This window comes from Gracilinanus agilis, chromosome 3 (assembly GCF_016433145.1).
Source record: "Gracilinanus agilis isolate LMUSP501 chromosome 3, AgileGrace, whole genome shotgun sequence".
Taxonomy (NCBI): Eukaryota; Metazoa; Chordata; class Mammalia; order Didelphimorphia; family Didelphidae; genus Gracilinanus; species Gracilinanus agilis.
Window position 1 is genome coordinate 451,669,770 of NC_058132.1, and position 23,289 is coordinate 451,693,058.

General features: G+C 36.5%; 1 protein-coding gene across 1 annotated transcript in view; it reads left to right on the forward strand.

The window, feature by feature from the left end:
• Positions 1 to 940: 940 nt before the first annotated feature.
• Positions 941 to 23,289, forward strand: part of LOC123241702 — a 56,213-nt gene continuing 33,864 nt past the window's right edge. Inside the window, exon 1 of the mRNA XM_044669262.1 lies at positions 941 to 1,175. Coding sequence (XP_044525197.1) covers positions 941 to 1,175 — 235 coding nt within the window. The remainder of the gene's footprint in view (positions 1,176 to 23,289) is intronic.

The following is a 23,289-nucleotide window of genomic DNA, read 5'->3' on the forward strand; positions in this document are numbered from 1 at the left end:
TTTAAACCTTAAAGAAATTAGCAAATACAGTAATATAAGCAAATGACAAGTTATAAGCAGTGTAGTCAAAATCTTTTTACCAATCCCAATAGATTTGTTCACTATTAGGGAGGTCCAATAAAATCATGTAAGTAGCTTAAAATGATTCAGTGTAACAGAAATATATTGATCAGATTAACATATGAACTTAAAACAACAAAATTAATTCATAAAACAACAAAATTAAATCATAAAGCAAGCAATCAGCAAAGTGCAATAAGATACAGATACTTTTAAAAAACAGTGGAATCTGAGAAGGCTTACTAATTTTACCTCCAGATGCTTTTAAAGTTTGTTTGTTTGTTTGTTTTTAATCAATTCAAGTTTTCCTTTTATCTGAGCTCTGGGATCTCCCATAGCAAGGGAGAATTCTGCACTGAGTATAGTATGGATGGCCCCCAAATTGGATGAGGTACAGAGTCTGGACAGGGCCAAATGGCCAAGGTACATAGAGGGATGAATCTCTCCCCTGAATCTCAAGCAGGATAATCACAAGGAATGGTAGGAAGAAAAAACATCCCACAACTGGGATCTGTTTATAATAGGCAATGCAGGCCATGCTTGACATTCTACTTCCTGTTTTGAAGAGTAACCTTTCTTTCCCCTTAGGGCCCATGTGCTATCTCAGTCCCCTCCCCCACAGGCAGAGCATGGAAGCCTAACTGGGACAGGGACTGGAAAAGCTGCAGGCTGGAAAACCCACATGGAGGAGGGTATTAAGAGGTAGAAGCTCTCCTCAGGTAAAAGCCCTTTAATGTCTAAGAGGAAACACACCTGGACTTCCCTTTAGGAGGCTAATTATTGTCTAAGAAGAAACACCTGGGTTCCCAAGGAAAGCAGTGAGCAAAAAGAAAGGGTAGTTACTTTCCAAGATTGGAGATCACTCTAATCAGCTCCAACCATGGCCAAGATCCCCAAGCACTGTCTGGGACAGGGAACATCAGTAGGAGCAGTACTTTCAGCTCGGAGGGGTGGGCGGGGGCAGGCAGCAAAGGCTGGATTGGCATGCAAGGGGATCAGGAACAATAGGCATGTTGAAGTTATCAGCATGAGTCTGTATCATCAGCAGCAAAGATGGCTAGAGAAGTGGCTTTTCTCTTTTGGCCAACAGCTCCTACCTGGAAAAGCTGCTGAAAGTAAGGCAGCTGGGTGGCTGGGGAAAATGAGAAAAAGAGAAAAAAACAAAAACAAAGACAAAAACAAAAACACAAAAATGGCAGCAGCATGGCAGCAGTTCCAGCGAGAGTTTGGAGTTCTCTCAGAATTCTTGGGGTGGGGGAAGGGTGAAAACCATGGCAGGAGAAATGTGGTTTTGCAAAATTTCTCTTACCTAGGCTATCTGAAAAATTGAGAATTCTTTTTCCAAACTTCTAGTTGCCATCAATGTAAAAAATAAAATGAATATAAAATGATAATTTTAGAAATATTATAGGTTTTATAAGGTTTATTAGTAGCCACTAGAAAATAAATTCACATGCTAAGACAGTTTAAAAAGCTTGCTGTTCCCCGCTGCCCCCATGGTGGATAGAGAGCAAGGAGGAAGTGAAAAACCAACCCCTCGATTTTATCCTTCTGTCTATGTCATTGTATAAGGACAGGAAGCCAGTAGGCTCATGGGAAATGTAGTTTTCAAGGACCCTAAAATTTCCAATAACACATATTACATGTAAAAACAACTTTTTAACAATCTTTTTTTAGTTCCAAATTATCTCCCTTCTTCTGACCTTTCCTCTCTCATTCCCTCACAGACAAAATTGAAAGTCATGGTTGGTTCCTGAGATGTAATGTGTGAGAGTTAGTGAGCAAAGAAAGGATAGTATAAAAAGGTTTAAGACAAAGAAAGTTAGCACTCTCTATCTCTGGCAAAAAAGCAAGAAGGAGGCTGCTTGAGCCCACATTGGGAGCACCCATGTGGGGACTTAGATTAGGCTTAAAGTTTTTATATTTCTACCTATTTCTCATCCTTTATCTATCTAAGTGATTCTAATAAACTTTATAATAGTCTAAGGACAAGTCTCTTAAATTTAATTCTTACAGTACCCAACAAAGTCAACTATAGCTAATAATAGACATCATGTTCTCCCCTAGCTCTTGGTTTTTCATTTGCTCAGTGTGGCTTCTCCAAGGCACTATTTAAAAAAAAAGAGCTCTTTAACTTTCTCTTTAGGAACTAAGCTAAGTCAATTATGCACCTTATCCTTCTAAGTGCCATCTAGCTAGAACCTAAAACACCACTCGTGGAACAGAGTTGGGTTAGGAGAAAAAAAAGTAGGCTCTATAGCTGTCATAAAACTGATAACAGCTTGGTAGGAGAGTCAGAAAAATTCACTGAAGAAAATAATTTCTTAAAAGCAGAACAGAAATAGAAAAAAAGGTAAAAAAAATTCACTGAAGAAAATAATTCTTTCAAAATTAGAATTGTGCAAGTGAAAGCTAATGATTCCAGGAGGCATCAAGAAACAACAAAACAAAATCAAAAGAAGAAAAAAAATAGGAAATATATATCATTGGGAAAACAACTGATCTGGAGAATTGATCAAGAAAAGAAAATTTAAGAACTATTGGGTTACCTGAAACCATTATCAAAGAAAAAGTCTAAACATCATATTTCAAGAAATTGTCAAGGAAAATTACCCCAATATCTTAGATCCAGAGAGTAAAATAGAAATTTAAAAAATACATCAATCATTTCCTGAAATAGATCCCAGTATGGAAACTCTAAGAACATAATAACCAAATTCCAGAGCTCCCAGGTCAAGGAGAAAATACTTCAAGCAAGCAGAAGGAAAAATTCAAATATCATGTAGCCACAAGATTTAGTAGCATCCACTACATTAAAGGAGTAGATTATATAAAATTTAGCAATTTCCATGTGAAAGGAGCAGAGGAGTTAGAATATGATATTCAAGATGAAAAAAAATAGGTAGAATTAAAATCGAGTCATCTACCCAGCCAAACTGAGAGTGGTCCTTCAGTGGAAAAATTAATATTTAATGAAATAGAGGACTTCCAAATATTTCCAATGAAAAGACCAGAGTTGAACAGAAAATTTTACATTCAAACACAAGATTCAAGAGAAGCATTAGAAAAAGATAAACATGGAAGAGTATTAATAATGGTCTCATTAAAGTTAAATTGTTTGCATTCCTATATAGGAAGATAATGCATGGAACTCCTAAGAACATTATTATTATCAGGACAGTTAAAAGGAGTTTACATAGGAGGCATGGACTCAAGTTGATTATGTTTGGGATGATCTCCAAAAACATGGTGTGAGAAAAAGGGATGCACTGGGGTATAGGGGTAGGAAGAGATAGAATGGGAAAATTTTTCTCACATACAAGAGTCATGCAAGGAAGAAATGTTTACAGTAGAGGGGAAAATGAGAAGGGGGACAATACTTGAACCTCATATTCATCAGAATTAGTTCAGAGGAAAGAATGTATATACACATTCAGTTTTGTGTATAGAAATAAAACTTACCCAATAGAAAAACAGAAGGGTAGGGGATAAGAGAACAGAGTGGGGGGGAGGATGATAAAATGTGAGGATGGATTAAAAGAGGCAACTGTCAGAAGCAAAATAGATTTTTGAGGAGGAAAAGATTACAGAGAGAGAGATATAGTGGAGGATAAACAGAAGAAAGTAGGATGGAAGGAAATATACTGTCAGTAATTATTAAGTGTGAATGTGAAAGGGATAAGTTCTCCCATAAAAAAGAAGTGGACAGCAGTGGATTAGAAACCACAATCCATAATATGTTGTTTATAAGAGATACATCTGAAACAGAAAGACACATGCAGAATTAAAATAAAAGGATGGAGCAGAATCTAATATATTTTGGCCAATCTAAAAAAAAAAGAGACAATCTGAGACAAATAGACTTAATCAAAACTGATAATCAAGGAAACTACATTTTGCTGAAAGGCACCATAAACAACGAACTAATATTAAAAATCTTTACAGCAAGTTTCTCTGATAAAGACTTCATTTCCCAAATATAGAGTATATAACTGAGTAAAATTTATAAAAACAAGAGCCATTCCCCAACTGATAAATGGTCAAAGAATATTACCAGGTAGTTCTCAGAAAAAGTTAAAGTTAACTATAGTCAGATGAAAAAAAGGGTTCTGAAATCATTATTGATTAGAGATTACAAAATTAAAACAACTCTGAGGTACCACCTCACACCTATCAGAGATGATAAATGTTGAAGGGGATGAGGGAAAAATTGTGAACTAATAAACTGTAGGTGGAGTTGTGAACTGGTTCAACTATTCTGGAGAACAATTTGGAATTATGGCCAAAAGGCTATAAAATTGTGCATACTCTTTTTGACCTAGTAATACCACTACTAGATCTGTTATCCCAAAGAGATCAAAGAAAAGGAAAAATGATTTATATGTACAAAAATATTTATAGCACCTCTTTTTCTGTTGGCAAAGAATTGGAAATCAAGGGATTATGCACCAGTTGGGGAATAACTGAATAATTTGTAGTTTATGATTGTGATTTAATACTATTGCATTATGGGATATAACAAGGGGGTGGTTTCAGAAAAAAAGGCAAAGAACTATATGAACTGATAATAAGTGAAATAAGAAGAACTAGGAGAACATTGTGGACAGCAACAGCAATGTTGTAAAGATAGTCAACTGTTAAAGACTTGGATCCAACACAATTCTGAAGTACTCATGATAAAAAAACAACAACATATGCTATCTACATCCAGAGAAAGAACTGATTAATTCTGATGTACATCATTGAGGAGTATAATTTTCTCACTTTCTCTTGCTTTTAAATATATATATAGCTAATATGGAAATGTTTTAAATGATGTCACATGTATATTTAATATCATACATATTACTTGCCTTCTCAATAATGGGCATGAGAGGGCATAGGAGGGAGAGAGATAATTTGAAACTCAGAATTTAAAAAGAAAAGATCATTACATTAAATGATTAAAAATTTCAAGTTTTTTTTAAAAGATAGAAAATTCTAAGAGTGTAGGATTTCAGTTATAATGAATCATGAAGGTATTAAAGATGTATTCAAAAGCTGACTCTAATGAGCAAAGTGTTCATGGAACAGACTTATGGATTTATTTCTAATATTTCACGTGATTGATTACTGAATCCTTAAATTGGTTGGGGCTTAAATTCTGTGGAACTTGGAAATCAGGCCTTTACTGTGATCTACAGTCTGAAAGCTAGCAGACCGGTTCTATAGGTCCTTTGTAATATTAAAGACTTGCATATGCATAAGTTGGGGTTAGTGTGTTGGAAAGGAGAGGATTTCACATGAGTTTCTTACCTGAGTACCTGGCTATAACTATTGTGGCCATATGTTCCTTTTGCTTGTCATTACTATGTTAAAACTTCTAATGTACCAACTGTTTGATTGACATCCTGCAACCCCCATTTCTACAAGCCTCAATAAAATCAGTTCAGCTCAGTCACTCTCTCTCTCTGACCATCTAAGGAAGAGCTGTCCTGCTGGCATGCTGAGACCACACTAAAGTTTTTTCCGTGTTCTTTCTCTCTTTCTCTCTCTCTGCTCCTTCTACGGCTTACTCTCTCTAGCCTGTATACTTAACCCATTACTATCCAGCCTTCAGCTTCCCTCCTGAGGTGATTCAAACACACATGAGAATGTTATGTAGAGTGGGTCTCTACAGAAAGTTTGTAAATGAAAGGGTAAAAGTGAAATTCTAATGGATCCATGCTCAGAGAGAAATCCACTGTCTCTAATAATCCTCGGTAATATTTCCTGTCCATTTAATATGTCTCAGATTTCCTTTAACTTGCATTTCTCTTATTATAAGTTACATAGAACAGTTTTTCCTATAGTTATATATAGTTTGGAATCCTTCTTTATCGAACCTTAATAAGTATTTACATATGAGAATGACTCAGTCTTATATATATATATATATGAGTGTTAATTCCCTACATAGCTTGTCTTAAACCCATATCAAAGATATCTGAAGCAAAGTTTCTTTTTCTAAATTACATTTTACTTCTTATTTCTTCTGCATTGATTTTTTTCATTGCTGTTGTTTAGTCATTTTTAATCTTCATGACCCCAAAGGAATTTTCTTTTTTTTTTAATTTTTTCATTTTAATTAAAAATGTCCCTGTAAGTTTTCCAAAATTACATGGTCCATATTGTCTCCACTTCTGGAACCGACAAGCAATTCAATCTGGGTTATACACATATTATCACACATTAATATATTTCCATATTATTCATTTTTGTAAGTGAATAATGTTATAGAACCAAAACCCCAAAACATATACCCAAATAAACAAGTGATAAATCATATGTTTTCATCTGCATTTCTATTCCAATAGTTCTTTCTCTAGAGATGAATAACATTCTTTTTCATAAGTCCTCAGAATTGTTCTGTTAGTTACTAAGTCTATCACATTTGATCATTCCACAATATTGCAGTTACTCGGTATAATGATCTTCTGATTCTGATTATTTCACTCTGCATGAGTTCACATAGATCTTTCCAGCTCCAGAAGGATTTTCTTGACAAAGATAGCAAAGTAGTTTGCCATTTCCTTCTCCAACTCATTTTATAGTGACTTTTCCAGAGTCACACAGCTAATAAATGTCTGAGGCCAGATTTGAACTTAGGAAGGATGAATCTTCCTGCCTCCAGATCCAGCAGCCACTGCCACCTAACTGTCACTTTGTTTATATAAAAACTTTTCATTTTAAATAGCCTAACATTTATTTTCTATTTATCATTATCTCTGTCTACTATTTGGTTAAGAAATCTGCCCTGAGCTGTCCTTGAGAAAGTATATAATTCTATTCTCCTTTTTGTACTTTATTGTCCAATTCTGCCTTGTTTTCTATTTATATACATTTGATCTCCTTACTAGATTATCAGTCCTATGAAAGCAAGGACCATGTCTTCATCTTCTTTACAGAGCCCACAATGACTCAGGTATGGTAGATGCTCAAAAATAATTGTTGTATGAATGAAATAACTTATAAATATTAACCAAGAAAGAGAATTCCTTTTCTTAGGAAGAACATGTGGGGACAAAATAATTGATCAAATTCCCAAGAAGAAGCAGAATATATGTTTTACTGAATTAATTCCAATACTTCTCCTTAATTGTTAAAAGCTAAAAGCAGTTGGATGATAAAAAGATTGGATGTGCCATGAACTTGGGCCCTCATGTAAAACCTCTCTATATGGATCATTCTATAAACTTCACTTCCTTAACTGGAGAGGTATGAGAAACTGTTAGGGAATTTAGTCTGTCAGTTCTTGTATGAACAAGGAAACTATTTTATGTACCCCAGAGGATAAAATTTGTTCCCAAGAGGATTTGGAGATGGGAGATGACTTCTAATTATTATAATAATTTAAAGGTGCCAACATGGTGGTGAGAGGGTTTGATATCTAGGAACTGGTTATCTGACCTGATAAGATTAGACAAAGTGACTTAACAGTTACCTTGAGAAGTAATCAGAGCAAATACAGGTGAAACATGAAAGACTGTCTTGAACCCTATCTGAAGGGGAAAGATTTTGTCCATCCATTTATTTTCCTTAATATTGGTATGTTCTGCACCACTAGAAGTAGGTCAGAAAGCATCAGATCACAAAACTATCTGTCTTTGTCTACTGAATAATGACAACTGCTTTTCAATCATAGTATTTAAAGCTGAATTCCATACTCACTGAATTTGAAAGCAACAAAGTTTATCAAGACAAACATGTCTACTCTTTTATAGAATGACATATGTTTGTAATGGAGAATTCAGATTATAAAATAAATTTTAGAATGAATTAATATCAGACATGTTACTTATTTTTCTTGTGCTTGATCAATGCAGAGGTTTTCCTCACCACAGGTTTTCCAATAAAAACAAAAATAAAAAGCATCCTTTTCTCATTTATGAAACTGTATGTTGAGGATTCAAGTCTGAAAAAAAAGGCAGGCATTTTAGCTCTTTTGAGAGTACCAGAGCTCATAGCCTGCAATATTTTGTGTCTCCCTGACATCTCTGCAGTTATATGCATGGAGGTTTCAGGCTAAATAAACAAACTAAAAAAGAAAGAATTGCTTTCCCTATTTTTCCAGCCCCAAATGAGAGCACAGAACTAGAGATAAGGTAGTGGGATGTACCAATGCTGCAGACTATTGTACCTGTGTGATTATTGCTATACAGGAAAATCAAAAATCTCAGGTCTGTACATAAGTAGATGAGCTTAAGTTATTTGCTGCAAATCGAGTCACATATTTACTTCTAAGTGATCATTTTCAAGGAAAATAGTCTTTGTACAATTTACATGAATAAATTGTACCTGCAAATTATAAAAGAGGATTTTACTGCCTGAAAAAAAGCATGTGTGCATGTTTATATATGCATATGTAAAGATAGATGCATACAATTAGACACATATTTCTTTTTTTCAAGCAGTAAAATTGTTTTTATAGTTTGTACATATATATGTATAAACTATATGTCTGTGTGTGTGTGTGTGTGTGTGTGTGTGTGTGTGTGTGTGTGTGTGTAGCTGGCTCCCAGCTTTGAGATAGAAGATGAATAATGACAAATACAATTCTGATTGCTGACAGTAGAAAGACTCTGGGGAAAAGCCTACATGGTAATCTCCATCATGTAGCCTATGCTGAGTTACCTTCATTCCAATAGGAAAGTTCCTAAGCTCAGTAGTCTGATATATATTCTTCTATGTATAGTATGTATGTGTGTGTGCATATATATATATGCATATATATATATATGAGCTAATTTTGCCTTTCTATATCAAACAAATACTACTTCAAAAGTATATTCGATAACCCCCAAATCATTAGATGTTAGGAAAAGGAATCTGAACACCAAATGTGCATGCAAAACCCAAGAATTCTAGACATTTAAAGAGTTTAAGGGGCTGCTAGATGAAATTGAATAGAATGCTGGACAAATCACTGCCATTTGCAACTCTGACATTATATTCTGTATATGAGGGGATTAGGGGAGGAGCACAGAGGGAATAGACAGTCCTATAATACCTGCCCTGTGCCAACCATTGAGCTAAGTACTTTTATAACATAATGGCCGTGAAGGGTAGGTGCCATTGTTACTCACATTTTACAGTCGACAAAAGTGAAGTTAAGTGACTTGCCCAGGGTCCCACAGGGTGGTCTTTGCCCGCTTTCTGAGAAAGTTTGTAAATGAGAGGGTGGAAATTTAAGTTCTAAGCATCCAATCTCAGGGGAAATTTTACTTTCTCTGACAATCCTCAGTACTATTTTCTGTCCATTTAATATGTCTTACAGTTGCTTTAACTTGTGTTTCTCTTATTATAAATGATATGAAACAATTTTTCCTGTGGTTATGTGTAGTTTGGAATTCTTGTTTCTTCAAATCCTTTAAATATTTATATTTTAGAGAATAACAGTCTTAAATATTTATCTTAATTCCCAGGAATTAAGAAACATCTGGAAGAGAAGTGACTACATATATAATCTTTCTCATATTCCCAAAACTGGGCTCCTCTTTGGTCAACCTACCCTCAGACCTATATGCACTTCAGATCCAAAGACAAAACCAGTGGTAGTCTCTACCATCAAGGATATAAAATATAAACAAATAAATATACAAATGGTGTTCTGAAGTGGGAGAGAACACACTAAGAACTAAGGCAACCAAAATAAAATTCCTTTACGAGGTGGCACATGAATAAAGCCTTGAAGGAAACTAGGGACTATAGGTAAGGAATGTTATTCTCCACCCAGAAAACAGCTCAAGTACAGATAGGCTGAGAGATAAGCAGATAGGCTCAACTAGCTGGACATGATGAGATCAAACTGGAAAAAGCAGCCTGGTTTTAAACAATCAGAGAATGTGTGTTTTATCAGAGAGGCAATAGGGAAATAGAGAAGATTTTAGAGATGGGGAATGGCATGGTTGGACTTGTGCTTTAGAAAGTTTATTTTGGCAGATATGTGGGAGGATACATAGGAAAGGGAAAAAATTAGAAACAGGAAGGCCAATTAGGAGGCTACTGCAATTGTACAGGGAGGAGGTGATGAGGACTTGAAGTGATACAGAAGCCCTGAAAGTGGAGAGGAGACAGAAATGAAAGATTTTGTGGAGGTAGATTTCATAAGCTACTGCAAGTACTTGTATGTAAAGGAGGACAGAAGTGTCAAAGATGTTTTCCAAGACTGAATCAAAGTGTTTGGAAAGATGAGATCAAAAGAAATAGTTAAGGGGCAGCTGGGTAGCTCAGGGGATTGAGAGCCAGGCCTAGAGACAGGAGGTCCTAGGTTCAAATCTGGCCTCAGACACTTCCCAGCTGTGTGACCCTGGGCAAGTCACTTGACCCCCATTGCCCACCCTTACCACTCTTCCACCTATGAGCCAATGCACAGAAGTTAAGGGTTTAAAAAAAAAAAAGAAATAGTTAAAAGTATGGAGAAGTTGGATTGACATAGTGAGATGCCTGAGTTTCATTTCGGTGGACATAGTGATGTCTCTCTAATATCTATTTGGAGGTATCCAAATGACAGTTGGAGGTTCTGATCTAGGGCTTGAGAGATGAGACCTGGATCTGCAAAAAGATGATAGCTGAACTCTGGTGAGCTGATGAGATCACCATCGAAAGAAAGAGTAGCTATTAAAGAGAAGTGGGCCCGGGGCAAGACTTTAGGAAACATTCATGGTTAGGGAAGGGAAATGAGAGGTCATCCAATAAAAGAAATTAAGAAGTGGTTGAATGTAGAGAGAGTTTAGGAATGAGTTATCACATGAAAACTGAGGGAGAGAATATCCAGACAATACTATCAAAAGCTAAAGGAAGGTCATAAGATGAGAAGTGACAAAAAGTTATATAGTATTTAGCAATTAAGAAATTGGTCTACCTTAAAAAAATAGTTTCAGTTGAATAATAAGGTCAGAAGCCAGATTGTAGGAGTGAGAAGTGCATGTGAGGAAAAGATATGGAGGCTAGGGTTCTAGATGTTTCATTTTTGTTTTTTCAAGGCGTCTTATACTGAAAAGATAGCAGATATAAACAATTCCTTACTATATTAACTATTTTTATTAATTAGATACTAGTTAGGCCTATTAAGGGAAGATCAATACTTCTTTATCCACACTCCTTTCTCCTTTCTACCACTCCAGTTTCTTTAGGCATGGGACCTGGGTTATCAATCTCTTCCTTGCTGATGGTGAGGGAAGCTGGATTCTAGACAAAAGGTAGCACTTGCCTGACTTAAACCTGGCATAAAAAAGAGGCCTTTTCCCCAGTGTGTGTTTGGGAGGGCTAAGGGAGTTGATGACGAAAGAAATACATCTTTGACAAAGAAATAGTCATTCCCCCACCAAGTGGCCTTCAGGACCCATCTCTTCCTCAGGCTCTGAGGGAAACCCAACCTCAGAATGAGAGAGATCCCCAGGAAGAGAGGTAATGGGTGTTTACAGTGCCATGTCTCTCCCAGGGTGACAGGATATTTCCTCATGCACTACCTCATCTTAACTGGTGGAAATTTGGGGTGGGATAATGAAATAAATGGCTGAGGCCCCAAAGCCTAGAGGTTTAAAGATTGTATCCATTCACTGTTCCCTTTGCCTCTTCCCCTTTCCACTTTAACTAATGGGAAATGTTCAGTATAATGGCACTGTGGGAGATATAGTATAGGTATGGTATAAAGAAAAGAGTCCTAGTTCTAGAGTAAGAGGATCTGGTATCAAATCACATCTCTTATTACCCATAAATAACTTAACTTCCCTGAATCTCAGTTTTCTCATCTATAAAATCAGAAGGAAGGAGAATGTTGGACTAGATGACCTCTCAAGTCCCTTCCACCTTTAAATCCTTTAGAGCCTGTTCCTGGCTCAGGCTTCCCGAGACTCTAAAGAGTCTAGTAAATTAAGCACATTCCCTGGAGGAACCCAGAGTTCTTGAAGTCCTGCTCCTTCTTTGTCATTCTCCCCTCTTGGGTCTTAGCCTTTCAGACATGACTAAGGCAAAGTCTACAGCTATTCATAGCAATTCAACATTTCAGCTGCCTCAGGGATCTTTTTTCCTAGTTATAACTGCAGTCTTAAGAACAGTTGTCCAGCATCACTGACAGTGATTTCCTGACAGAATTGTTCTTAGTTGTGACACAACAGATGTGTTTTTCAGCATAATCTCTCTGGGAATTGCAGGCTGAAATTTAAACTATTCTAGCCAAAATGATTTCATAACCATAGATTAAACTGCCCTGGAAGCATGATTTTTTTTTGTATTCTGTTAAAGAAAAACAAATTAGAAAGTAAGGCAAACCCTTCACTTTGTTGCAATTACCTTTTTTTTTAACTCTTACCTTTTGTCTTAGAACCCATATTGTGTATTGGTTTTAAAGAAGAGTAATAAGGAAGGGTCAATGGGGGTTAAGTGACTTGTCCAGGGTCACATAGGTAAGAAGTGTCGAATGACAGATTTGAACCCAGGTCCTCTATCTCTAGGCCTGACTCTCAATCCATTGAGCCACCGACCTTTCCCCATAATTAATTTTTTTTTATTATAAATGGGGAAAAAACCTACTGCTACAAAAATATTTATCACAACCCTTTTTGTGGTGGCAAAGAATTGGAATTCCCATCAGCTAGGGAATGGCTGAACAAACTGTGGTGTATGTTAGTGTTGGGAAACTATTGTGCTTTAAGAAATGATAAGCAAGATGATTTCAGAAAAAGCTGGGAAGATCTACATGAATTGATGCAGAGTAAGATAAGCAGAACTGGGAGAACACTGTACATAGTGACAGTGATATTGTACAATGATTAACTTGTGAAAACTTGGCTACTCTCAGCAATGCAAGGATTTGGGATAATTCTGAAGGATTTATGACAGGGAAGGCTATCCATCTCCAGAGGAAGAACTGTTCAAGTTGGATGGATGCAGATCAAAGCATACTATCTTTCACATCAGTTTTATTTGGGAGTTTTGGTTTTGTATAAGTGTGCTCTTATAAAAATGACCAATATGGAAATGTGTTTTGCATAATACCTGTATGGTCCATATCAAATTGCTTACCATCTCCCAGCACAGGGAGGAAAGGAAGGGAAGGGGATGATTTAGATCCTATAATTTTGGGAAATGTACATTGAAAATTGTTACATGTAATTGGGAAAACAAAATATCTTTGAATTTAGAAAATAAAATAAAAGTTATAAATGTAGTTTTGTGCTTTTGCAATTCCAATAACAAGTCAACAGGCTAAATCTGTCCTGGAACCTCACTATCATATAATCATTAGAGTAGAATTTAGTTCATCTTGGGATCTATCAAAGAGACATTAATTATCAAGGTATTAATAAAAGGAAATTGATAGGTAGAATGCAAACTCTTTGAGAACAGGTCCTGTTTCATTTATGTCTTTCTTTGTATCCTCAGGACTTAGCACAGGGATTCATACATAATTGATACTTAATAAATGCTTGTTGAATTCAATGGAATTGAAAATGATTCTTCTCATGGCATGGCTCATAGGAAAAGATTATGATGAGTTACTAGTATACCTAAGTTCCTTTAGACAGATCTACAGAATGCTCTTGTCTCCTTGGGGTGGGGAGGATAGGGGCTTGGGGGGGGGGGAGGGAAGGTGAAGGGTGAGTTGACAGTGGAGTTTTTAATGGTCATTTCCTGGAGAAATATTCGATCAGTACACAATAATTAATCCACTTCACCAAGGGACACCTCCAGAATAATGGTTACATCTGTAAATGAGCAATATTTAAGGGAAAGGGAACATAACTAATGGCCCTAAATTGAAGTAGTCCCAAAATACAGTCAGCTGTGAAGATGTCTTAATGTGTAAACAAGATGTATATATGTTCTGACCCCTTTAGGAGGTGTGAACATCTTTTTGATTAAGTAGAAGGGAACAATTCTAGCCACCAGCAGCTTATTCAATAGCTAGACATTTTTTAAAAAAAGAAAAGTAAGAGTTTAAGAATTCCAAGATTTTACAAGCTAGGAGCTGCCTATGGAGGAGACATTCTACAAAGGGAAGAGAAAATACACTGACCATGTGGCTTTGAAGGGAAGCAACTATATTAGTAGTTATCTGCATCCAGTAGGAAGCAGAGATATACACTCCAAATAGATGGTGATAAAAATCAGTCAACTAAGGAAGGAAGAAGCTTCAAGATGCATTTTGTTGTTATTGTTGTCCACTTGTTTCAATCACGCCCAAATCTTTGTGATCTCATTTGGGGTTTTCTTGGCAAAGATATTGGAGTGGATTCCTAATTCCTTCTCTAGCTCATTTTACAGATGAGGAAACTGAGGCAAACAGAGGTTAAGTGACTTGCCCAGGGTCTGAGACTGTATTTAAACTCAGGTCTTCCTGAATGTAGGCCTAGTGTTACCTTGTTGCCCTTCAAAGACCATGATCGCTGGCAACTGAGAATTGTGTTGTGAAAAAAAGGACTTCCAGGCTTTGCAGCTAGAAGCTATGAGATACCTTTGCCAAATGTGTATTCTACATACCATACATATCACGACCATGGTACTTTGTTTGAGCCCACTTTTTTCATGAACACTTATAAGGCAATCCCCATGTATTTATTAAGCATCTACTATGTTTCATTGAACTACACATACCTTTTGACATAACAATACCACCACTAAGTTTATATATCAAAAAGATCAATAAAGAAAGCATCCATGTGTCAAGTCAAGTCAAGAAGCATTTAAGGGATGCTTAGATGCTTAGATGCCAGACACTGCGCCAAGCACTGAGGATACAAGAAAATTTAAAACAGTCCTTCTCCTCAAGGAGCTGAAAATATAAAGAAACAGACAACATGTTAAACAACTATCAACTAACAAGATATATGCAGGAAAAATTGAAGTTAATCTCAGAAGGAAGGAATTAGCACTGGGATAGACTGGGAAAGACTTCCTGAGGAAGGTAGGATTGTAGCTGGGACTGGAAGGAAGCCAGGAGACAAGAGATGAAGAGGGAAAGAATTCCAGGTGTGGAAAATATAATGCATGGATTTAGGAATGTTCCTTGTTCCAGGAACAGCAAAAAGGACAGTGTCACTGAAACACAGACCATATGGTTGGAGGCAAAAGGGTTTTGAGGATGTAGAGTGTAAAAGGTCTAGAAAGGTAGGAGGGGAACAAAGTTATAAGGGGTTTTAAAAGTCAGACGGTGGACTTAAGCTAATCAAAAGGCTATTGCAATAGTCCAGATGATGTGATGAAGGCTGAAATGTAAGTGATGAAAGAAATATCAGAAGAGAAAGGAAGGTAAGTATATATGAGAGATATTTCAAAGGTAGAATCAATAGGAGGATATGGCAACAAATTGGAAATGGTGGGTGAGAGCAAGTAAGGATTTAAGGATGATATCTAGGTTTCAAGCCTACATAACTGGGAAGATGGTAGGACCTTGAACAATAAAAAGGGAAATTAAGAGGAAGAGAGAGTTTTAGAGGAAAGATAATAAATTGTTGAATTTAAGATGCCTATGAGACATCAATATTTCCAAAGGCAGTTGGAAATTTGAGATGAAGCTAAGAAGAGAGATAAGGCTAGATAAATACATCTGAGAATCATCAGCATAGATCAATGGTACTATTAAGGTTTTTGAAGGAGAATCAGTATGTATACTGAAGTCCTCTAGCATGAAGGCAAAAGTTAAGGTGGAAAAACTAAGTTAGGGCACTGAATTCACTGAGGAAAAGAGAATATTCTGGAGGGCAGTGGATAACAGCTAAAAGAATCTTGACCGTGTGACAAATATAGTTTGAAAGAACCTCAAGAAAGGAGAAGTTACCAAGTAATGGAAGTAGAGGACCATCCTAGGAATGGCACTGGAGAAGAAGGAATATACTCCAACTTTCCCACCTCGCTCAGTGAGCTGGAGGGTATAAGTAAAATTTAGACTAGTGTTAGGAAGGATGGTCAGGAAAAGTGTCCTTGGGAAAGACCAAGGCCTTGGTGAGAGCAAGAAGATGGAAGGAATGGGAAAGGAAGAGTTTTAAGATGAAAGCAAATTTGTTATCTATGGAGCACAGTGGAAGGAGTGGGTAGCTTTAGAGTAGGCTTGAAATGGGAAAGAAAATTGAGGGGGATAAGAATAAGGGATCATGCATGCAGTGGGAGATGGAAAAAGAGGCACAGGATTGAATCAAAGTGTAATAATAATAATAGCTAGCATTTACATAGTGTACTGATCTTTGTAAAGCCCTATATAATTAGTATCTAATTTTATTCTCACAACACTGGGAGATAGGTGCTATTATTATTCTCATTTTACAGATGAAGAAACTGAAGTAGCTAGAAGTTAAGTGACTTGCCCAAGGTCACATAGTCAATAACTGTCTAAAATCCCACTTGAACTCAGTTTCCTTATCTGGATTCAGTGTTCCATTCAGTAAGTCATGAGAAATGCCTCTAGTTGATTGTTAATCATATAGGAATGAGTAGGAGCAAACCTATCCCTAAAAATCAATATTCCTAGGAATTCAGTCTCTAGGTGGAGAGCTCTCAAAGAATCAGGCACTATTGTATAGCTGGAAAGTTGGAAGGGGGAGCAGGAAGGGTAGAGATAAGCTTATATACTACAACTTAGGGGGGAAGCACAGTATTTCCTTCCTTCCTGGGAAGGCTCAGTATTTGTGGAAAAATTACCTCTGCTTTATGGGAAGGAGAAATGTTTTGTGACTACTGTTCTTAATTTCACCTGAATAAATGTCATTATTAAGATTTTTGACATTAGGCAAGATCTATGTTGGGGGCAGTTAGCTAAGTAGATCAGTTTTGCCTCCAGTTAAAGAGGCTCATTTTTCATCTTGGTAGCAGAGTAGAATTGCTCTCTTCAAATTTATCCAAAATAAGTGGATTCCCACTTAGTCAAAAACCTGCTTTTTATTTGAGATTTCCTTGTATCCTAAGTCAATCTGACCTGTAACTTGGGGCCCTGTCTCCTGATTTTTTGATTTGCCACTTAATTTACACATCCTGAAACAACAATGACCAAGGCTGGAGTCCTACCAGTAATAAGAAAAAAAATCTCTTCCCACTTAGCCAACTAAAGATACACACCACCACTGGGTCTTTGAGGTTTGGTGTCCAGGGCCATTGAAAATAGCTGTTCTCACATCTATTTCTCAGCAGTTTATTCCCCTGCTATGATAAGAGAGCTAAATAAAGAGTTGGCCTTGATACCTTTTCTGCTTCCTCTTTAAGAAAAGGAACAGGTCATGCATCCATTCACCCATCAGTGTGAAATCCAAAGTCTAACTTCTTCCCCAACAAAATAAGATTCCTTCATACCCAATCTCTCCAATTTCACCTTATTTTTATTTTTTCAGATCTATCTTTCTTTTTGTTTATGCATTTGTATGTTCTAACAAACTTAGATCAAATACAGTTTTCCACAAAGCATAACATTGTGAATTGTATATTGTACATTGACTTATAACATATCCAACCAAAGATGATTAAAAATGGTTTCCCAATACAGGCAAGAATAATATTGTTTCTGCATCTATAGACAGAAATTTTCACAACTCAACTCTTGGATGACCTCAGGAAAATTTGATTCAAAATGGCATACTCTAATAGAAGAAGAAGAATGAGGAAGACCTAGGTTCAAGTACTATGTGACCCTAGGCAAATAATTTCACCTCTAAGTTGAAAAGGTGGTGCTGGGAGGTAAAGGGGGTGGTTTCCTCACCTGGCTATTCCCTATACCCCTGAAATCACAGCTTCACTCTTTGTTTATCTCCTACATTTCAAAAGGTAATTAAAAATTGCTAGAAAGAGGATTATGGTAGAAGTATCATTTATATCCTCACATATAGGTTAGGTTAATGATAGCTTACTTTTATCACATGGACAACCTGAGCAAATTAAAGTACTGATGAAACCCTTGACTTCATTCTTTGCTAAGAGTTCATTTTAATCCCCAACACAAATAATTGTATCTGTATTTAGTCCTTGAAAGTTGTTTAACTTGTAAATATAAATCAGAATTCTAATTTCATAGGTGTCTTACATAGGTTCAGAACAAGCTTCTTATATGTGGTTCTTTCTTTGGTAAATAACGATATTTGTTTAATGTGGCTGCTATCTGTTCCTTGAATTTCTCGGGTTTTGTGCTCTTCATTTAACTCAGTTTTGTACATGGCATGATTTGGTAACAAAACAATCTCAGTTTCTCATTTTTTAGTTTCTTTATATTAGGAGCTACAACCCAAAATAAAGCAAAACAAAAGAAATATGTTTATCCTTATTGGATGTATTATCAATGAAATAAACATTTCAGACAACAAATCTAAGACTACAGACATTACATTGGAGTCATCTTCAGATGGGATTGCTTAACAGATGACAACATATTTTTGTTGGTGTTGGTATTGGTGTTGTTTTATCCATTCATTATTATCCATGGTGTTGTTTCATCAGTATAGGTAACTCCCAAGAGAAAAACTCAATCCTCCATGCAACTCTAACTTATTATTAAAAAGTTGGCTACAGTAATACAACTAGAATATGTCAGAGGTTGGACTTGAATCTATATCTCCTTCACTACAAGGTTAGCTCTCCATTCCTTATGCTACAGAAAACGTATTATATAATAATTTGAGAATATTATACAATAATAATTTTTTATTATTATGAACATATTTCTGACATTCCAGATAATAAGACCCTTTGGACTGAATCTAAGAACAGAACCATCCCACCCTGTGATGAAGGTTTTTTGTATCATACATAGCAAACAAAATAATATAAATACCATAAAACAAAAAGCTTACAATTTTTGAACCAAAGTTTGATCTAAACAAATTAAGGATGGAGGGGAACATAATATTTTACTGCATGGTTTCTATTTCTACACAGATTTTGGTTTCTCTCAATTAATTTGATTCAGGAAATGTCTTACCCTTCCCTCTAAGATTTGTCAATCTCACATATGTTCAAGAAAAAAGGATTGCTCCCAGATCTCCACTTTGACTGTTGTTGAATCTTTTGGCCTGACCAGCAGGCTTAGACCACAGTCCATTATATTACTTGCGGCCCTAGTTAGAAAGGTTTCCTCTTGCCTTCTTTCTAGAATCTTCTGAAGGTAAATTCTAGAATGATTCTTTGGTGTATTACCTTGGCAACCCCACAATGTTAGAAGGAGACACAGCAGTACCTTCCTTAAGAATATGGGATTTCACAATCTGGGTTTGATTAATTGCTTTATGATTATCCAGAGGATTAATTTCCAGATGTTTCATTTCTGTTTTCTTACTCTTGTTATCTGTTAGTCAGGCATTTTGCTGCTCCTGAATGTGAAAGTAAAAGGAGGTACCATTTAAATCCATCAGTTTTGCCATTTGCAAACTACTTTGTTTAAAGATATGTTAAAGGAAAATAACAACTTCTCAATAAAAGGCCTAGGGAAGAACCTTGTGTTACATAATTTTTTCTAACCAAAGGTAGATAAACAAAATATCCAAGCCATAAAAGAAAGATAGGTTTATCGTGGGAGGGCTGGTCCCACAACAAAGCTGGACCCTGAGCATTGTGAGAAACCTTATTTTGTACCCCCAAAGAATTAGGCAACTTCTATACCAGTACAAAAATAGTCCAGGTCAGTGACAAAAATAGAGAGATGTGGATTGGTTCAAGTAATCAGGAAATACTTCTCATGGTAGATGAAATTTGATGGAAAGCGGGGAACGAATATGCCTGGGCTGATGAAGCATAAAACAAGAGGGGGCGGTGTTGAGCGTTACCAGATTCTGAACTAAAGGTCAGGCATCCTGAGGTATAATGGATCACAAATTAGGGTGCCTGATATAGCAACTTTGAAGGGTGGGGCTGACACTAAGGCCTATGCAAAAGCAGTTATTTCCTTAATCCAAAACCTTAATACTTATGCCAGAATATTCACAAAAGCCTGCTAAAATCATGACTTACGCTATCTTAGAATTACAATTATGATTAACTCAAGATTACTGATAAAATTAAAATCTAATCTTAATACAAGGGGGTAGGGGAATTTTTCTCTCACATTTGGATTTATTATCATATTTTTATTCCATGTAATTACATTTTTATTCCATATAATTACCCCCATTAAGAGTGACTGTGCTAAAATATATTGCCATCTTGGAGTGTATTTCTTTATATTGAACATTTATTATTTATTGGTGTGAAATAATGGATAAAGGGCTCATCCTAGATCCATGATGCCATCAGTTCAAGTCCTACCTCTGATATGTACTGGCTTTGTCACTTGAGCAAGTCACTCCAACTCAGTATTTTATAAAACTCTCTAACACTATAAATTGCAAAGTTGCTGACCAGCACTGGTATGGTATCTTTATGCAAAAGTCTCCTCTATCAATGAAACCACAAGCCTAGTCCCTCTCTTCCTATATTTTAAGAGTATCTTCCCTCAAAATGATACCCAAATTACTGTACAAATACTTTTACAATTAGGATTCTTAAAAACTAGTATGGCAAATGGGAACAGAAGGAAGAGATGGTCATGATAACAAGCATTTATATACTACTTAAAGGACTGCAAACCATTTTATATATGTTATAACATTTGGTCCTCACTACAACTCTGTTACCTATACTGGTTTGGGTAAGTCTTTCATTCATAGAGCACTTTGAAGTTTTTAAAATGCTTTTTTAAAAAAGCAAAAACCCTATGAAGCTGATCACCTAGGAATTTTTATTGGTATTAGTGTTAGTATTGGTATTAGTTTTGGCACTGATGTTATTATTAGTATTGCTGTTACCATTAGTATTGATATTAATATTACTAGCGATGTTAGCATTTATATTTATATTGGTATTAGTACTGGTAATATAATGGATATTAATATTGATATTAGAATTAATGGGGATGTGTGGGTGTTCTGGGATGACTACCACCTCCCATGTTAGCTTGACAAGCCTTTTTCAAGGCTGTTCATCCACCTTTGGTGTCCACTTTCCACCCAACTCTTATCTCTGTGGCTCCAAGAAGTAACACCTGATAAAACTATCTTGACAGATGAGCTAAACCAGTTTGAGGGTAACTAACGGACTTCAAACCTATCAGTGAATTAGGGGGATGTCTTCCCCAAGCATTTGAAGGCTTCCCCTGCAGAATGAGAAGATGAGAACAATGTGTCTCAACAGCAGGTGCTGTGGAGTGCCTACAGCAGTCCAAGAGCCGGCTGGTCAGACACTGAAGACACTGAAGGTCACCCACTGCATCCCTGGCCATCTCCAGTCATCCTAACTTTTGTTCTGCCACTGAACTTCAATGACTGGAAGAGAGAGCCTGAGGACTTTGTGTAACTCTTCCTCACTTCAATCCAACTCATCCAAATCAAGATTTTCTTCCATAATGTCACTGTATTACTTCCATAATGTAATTCAAAAATGAAGGATTAACAATAATTAGTATCAATAGTAGTGGTCTTAGTATTAGTAACAGCATCAGGATTATTGGTGTTAGCAATAGTGTTGGTATTGGTATTGGTAACATAAATATTTTTAAGAAACTAAAGCCCAGGAAGCATCAGTTCAGGAAAGAAAGGGAAGGAATTGAGGTCTTCTGTTTGTTGCCAAGGAATGATGGGGTAAAGGCAAGGGCAGGATATGCTGGCAAAAACTAGAGCAGCAGTAAGGAAAGCCATGGGTCTGGTTGTACCACTCTCCCAGAGCTTGGGGTCTGGTGGGGACAGGGATGCTGAGAGAATTTAGTAGGAATTAAAGATTAACTTCATTTGCTGTTCCTTCTTCCATTTATAACCTCATTGGACTTCTTGATATCTTGGTCTGCCAGAGACAGCTTCAAATACTTTACCTCTGGCACATAATTCCTATCTGAGGAAGTTTTGAGAGCTCCTAAAAATTGAAGAAAATGTCTAGTCTTCCATCTTGTTGGTCATTTGACCCAACATTTTACTCTTTTACATCTATTTGATGTATTTCCCATTTTTGTCTTAGCTTAATGTTTTTATATTACTTTGTGTAACCTCTATTTGCTATATATGTATATAATAAAATATATAATATATAGTGTGCTATATTGGAGAGAGAGCTAGGCTTAGAATCAGGGAACACCTGGGTTCAAGTCTTGCCTGAAACAAACTAGCTATATGCCTCTGGGCCAGTCACTTGCTTCTCTGTCCTCCCTCCCCTCAGGCAATGAATGCTTTAAGTTTCAGAAAAAGTACTGACTTACTTTGGTAGAAGAAATATCTTAATTGGTAGTTCTTTTACTGGCAAAAAAGCACAGGTGTGTTCTTAAAAAAAAAAACACCCTTTAGAAAAGTATCTGTATCTGTATCTGTGTTGCAAACTTCTAAAGCAAAAGGATTCCATCTGTTCCTTTTTTTTTTTGATTGATTAATTAATTTATTTATTTTTTAAACATTTATTAATAATCATTTTTTAACATGGTTACATGTTTCATGCTCCTACTTTCCCCTTCACCCCCCGCACTCCCCCCACCCTTGGCCGACGCACATTTCCACTGGTTTTGTCATGTGTCCTTGATCAAGACCAATTTCCAAATTGTTGGTAGTTGCATTGGTGGGGTAGTTTCGAGTCCACATCCCCAATCATGTCGACCCCGACCCATGCGTTCAAGCAGTTGCTTTTCTTATATGTTTCCTCTCCTGCAGTCCTTCCTCTGAATGTGGGTAGCATTCTTGACCATAATTCCCTCAGAATTGTCCTGGGTCATTGCATTGCTGCTGGTACAGAAGCCCATTACATTCAATTTTACCACAGTATGTCAGTCTCTGTGTACAATGTTCTTTTGGCTCTGCTCCTTTCGCTCTGCATCAGTTCCTGGAGGTCTCTCCAGTTCGCCTGGAACTCCTCCAGTTTATTATTCCTTTTAGCACAATAGTATTCCATCACCCGCATATACCATAGTTTGTTCAGCCATTCCCCAATTGAAGGACATAACCTCCTTTTCCAATTTTTTGCCACCACAAAAAGCACAGCTATAAATATTTTTGTACAGGTCTGTTTATCTATGATCTCTTTGGGGTACAAACCCAGCAATGGTATGGCTGGGTCAAAGGGCAGGCATTCTTTTATAGCCCTTTGAGCATGATCCCAAATTGCCAGCCAGAATGGCTGGATCAGTTCACAACTCCACCAGCAATGCATTAATGTCCCAATTTTGCCACATCCCCTCCAACATTCATTACTCTCCCCTTCTTTCATTTTAGCCAATCTGCTAGGTGT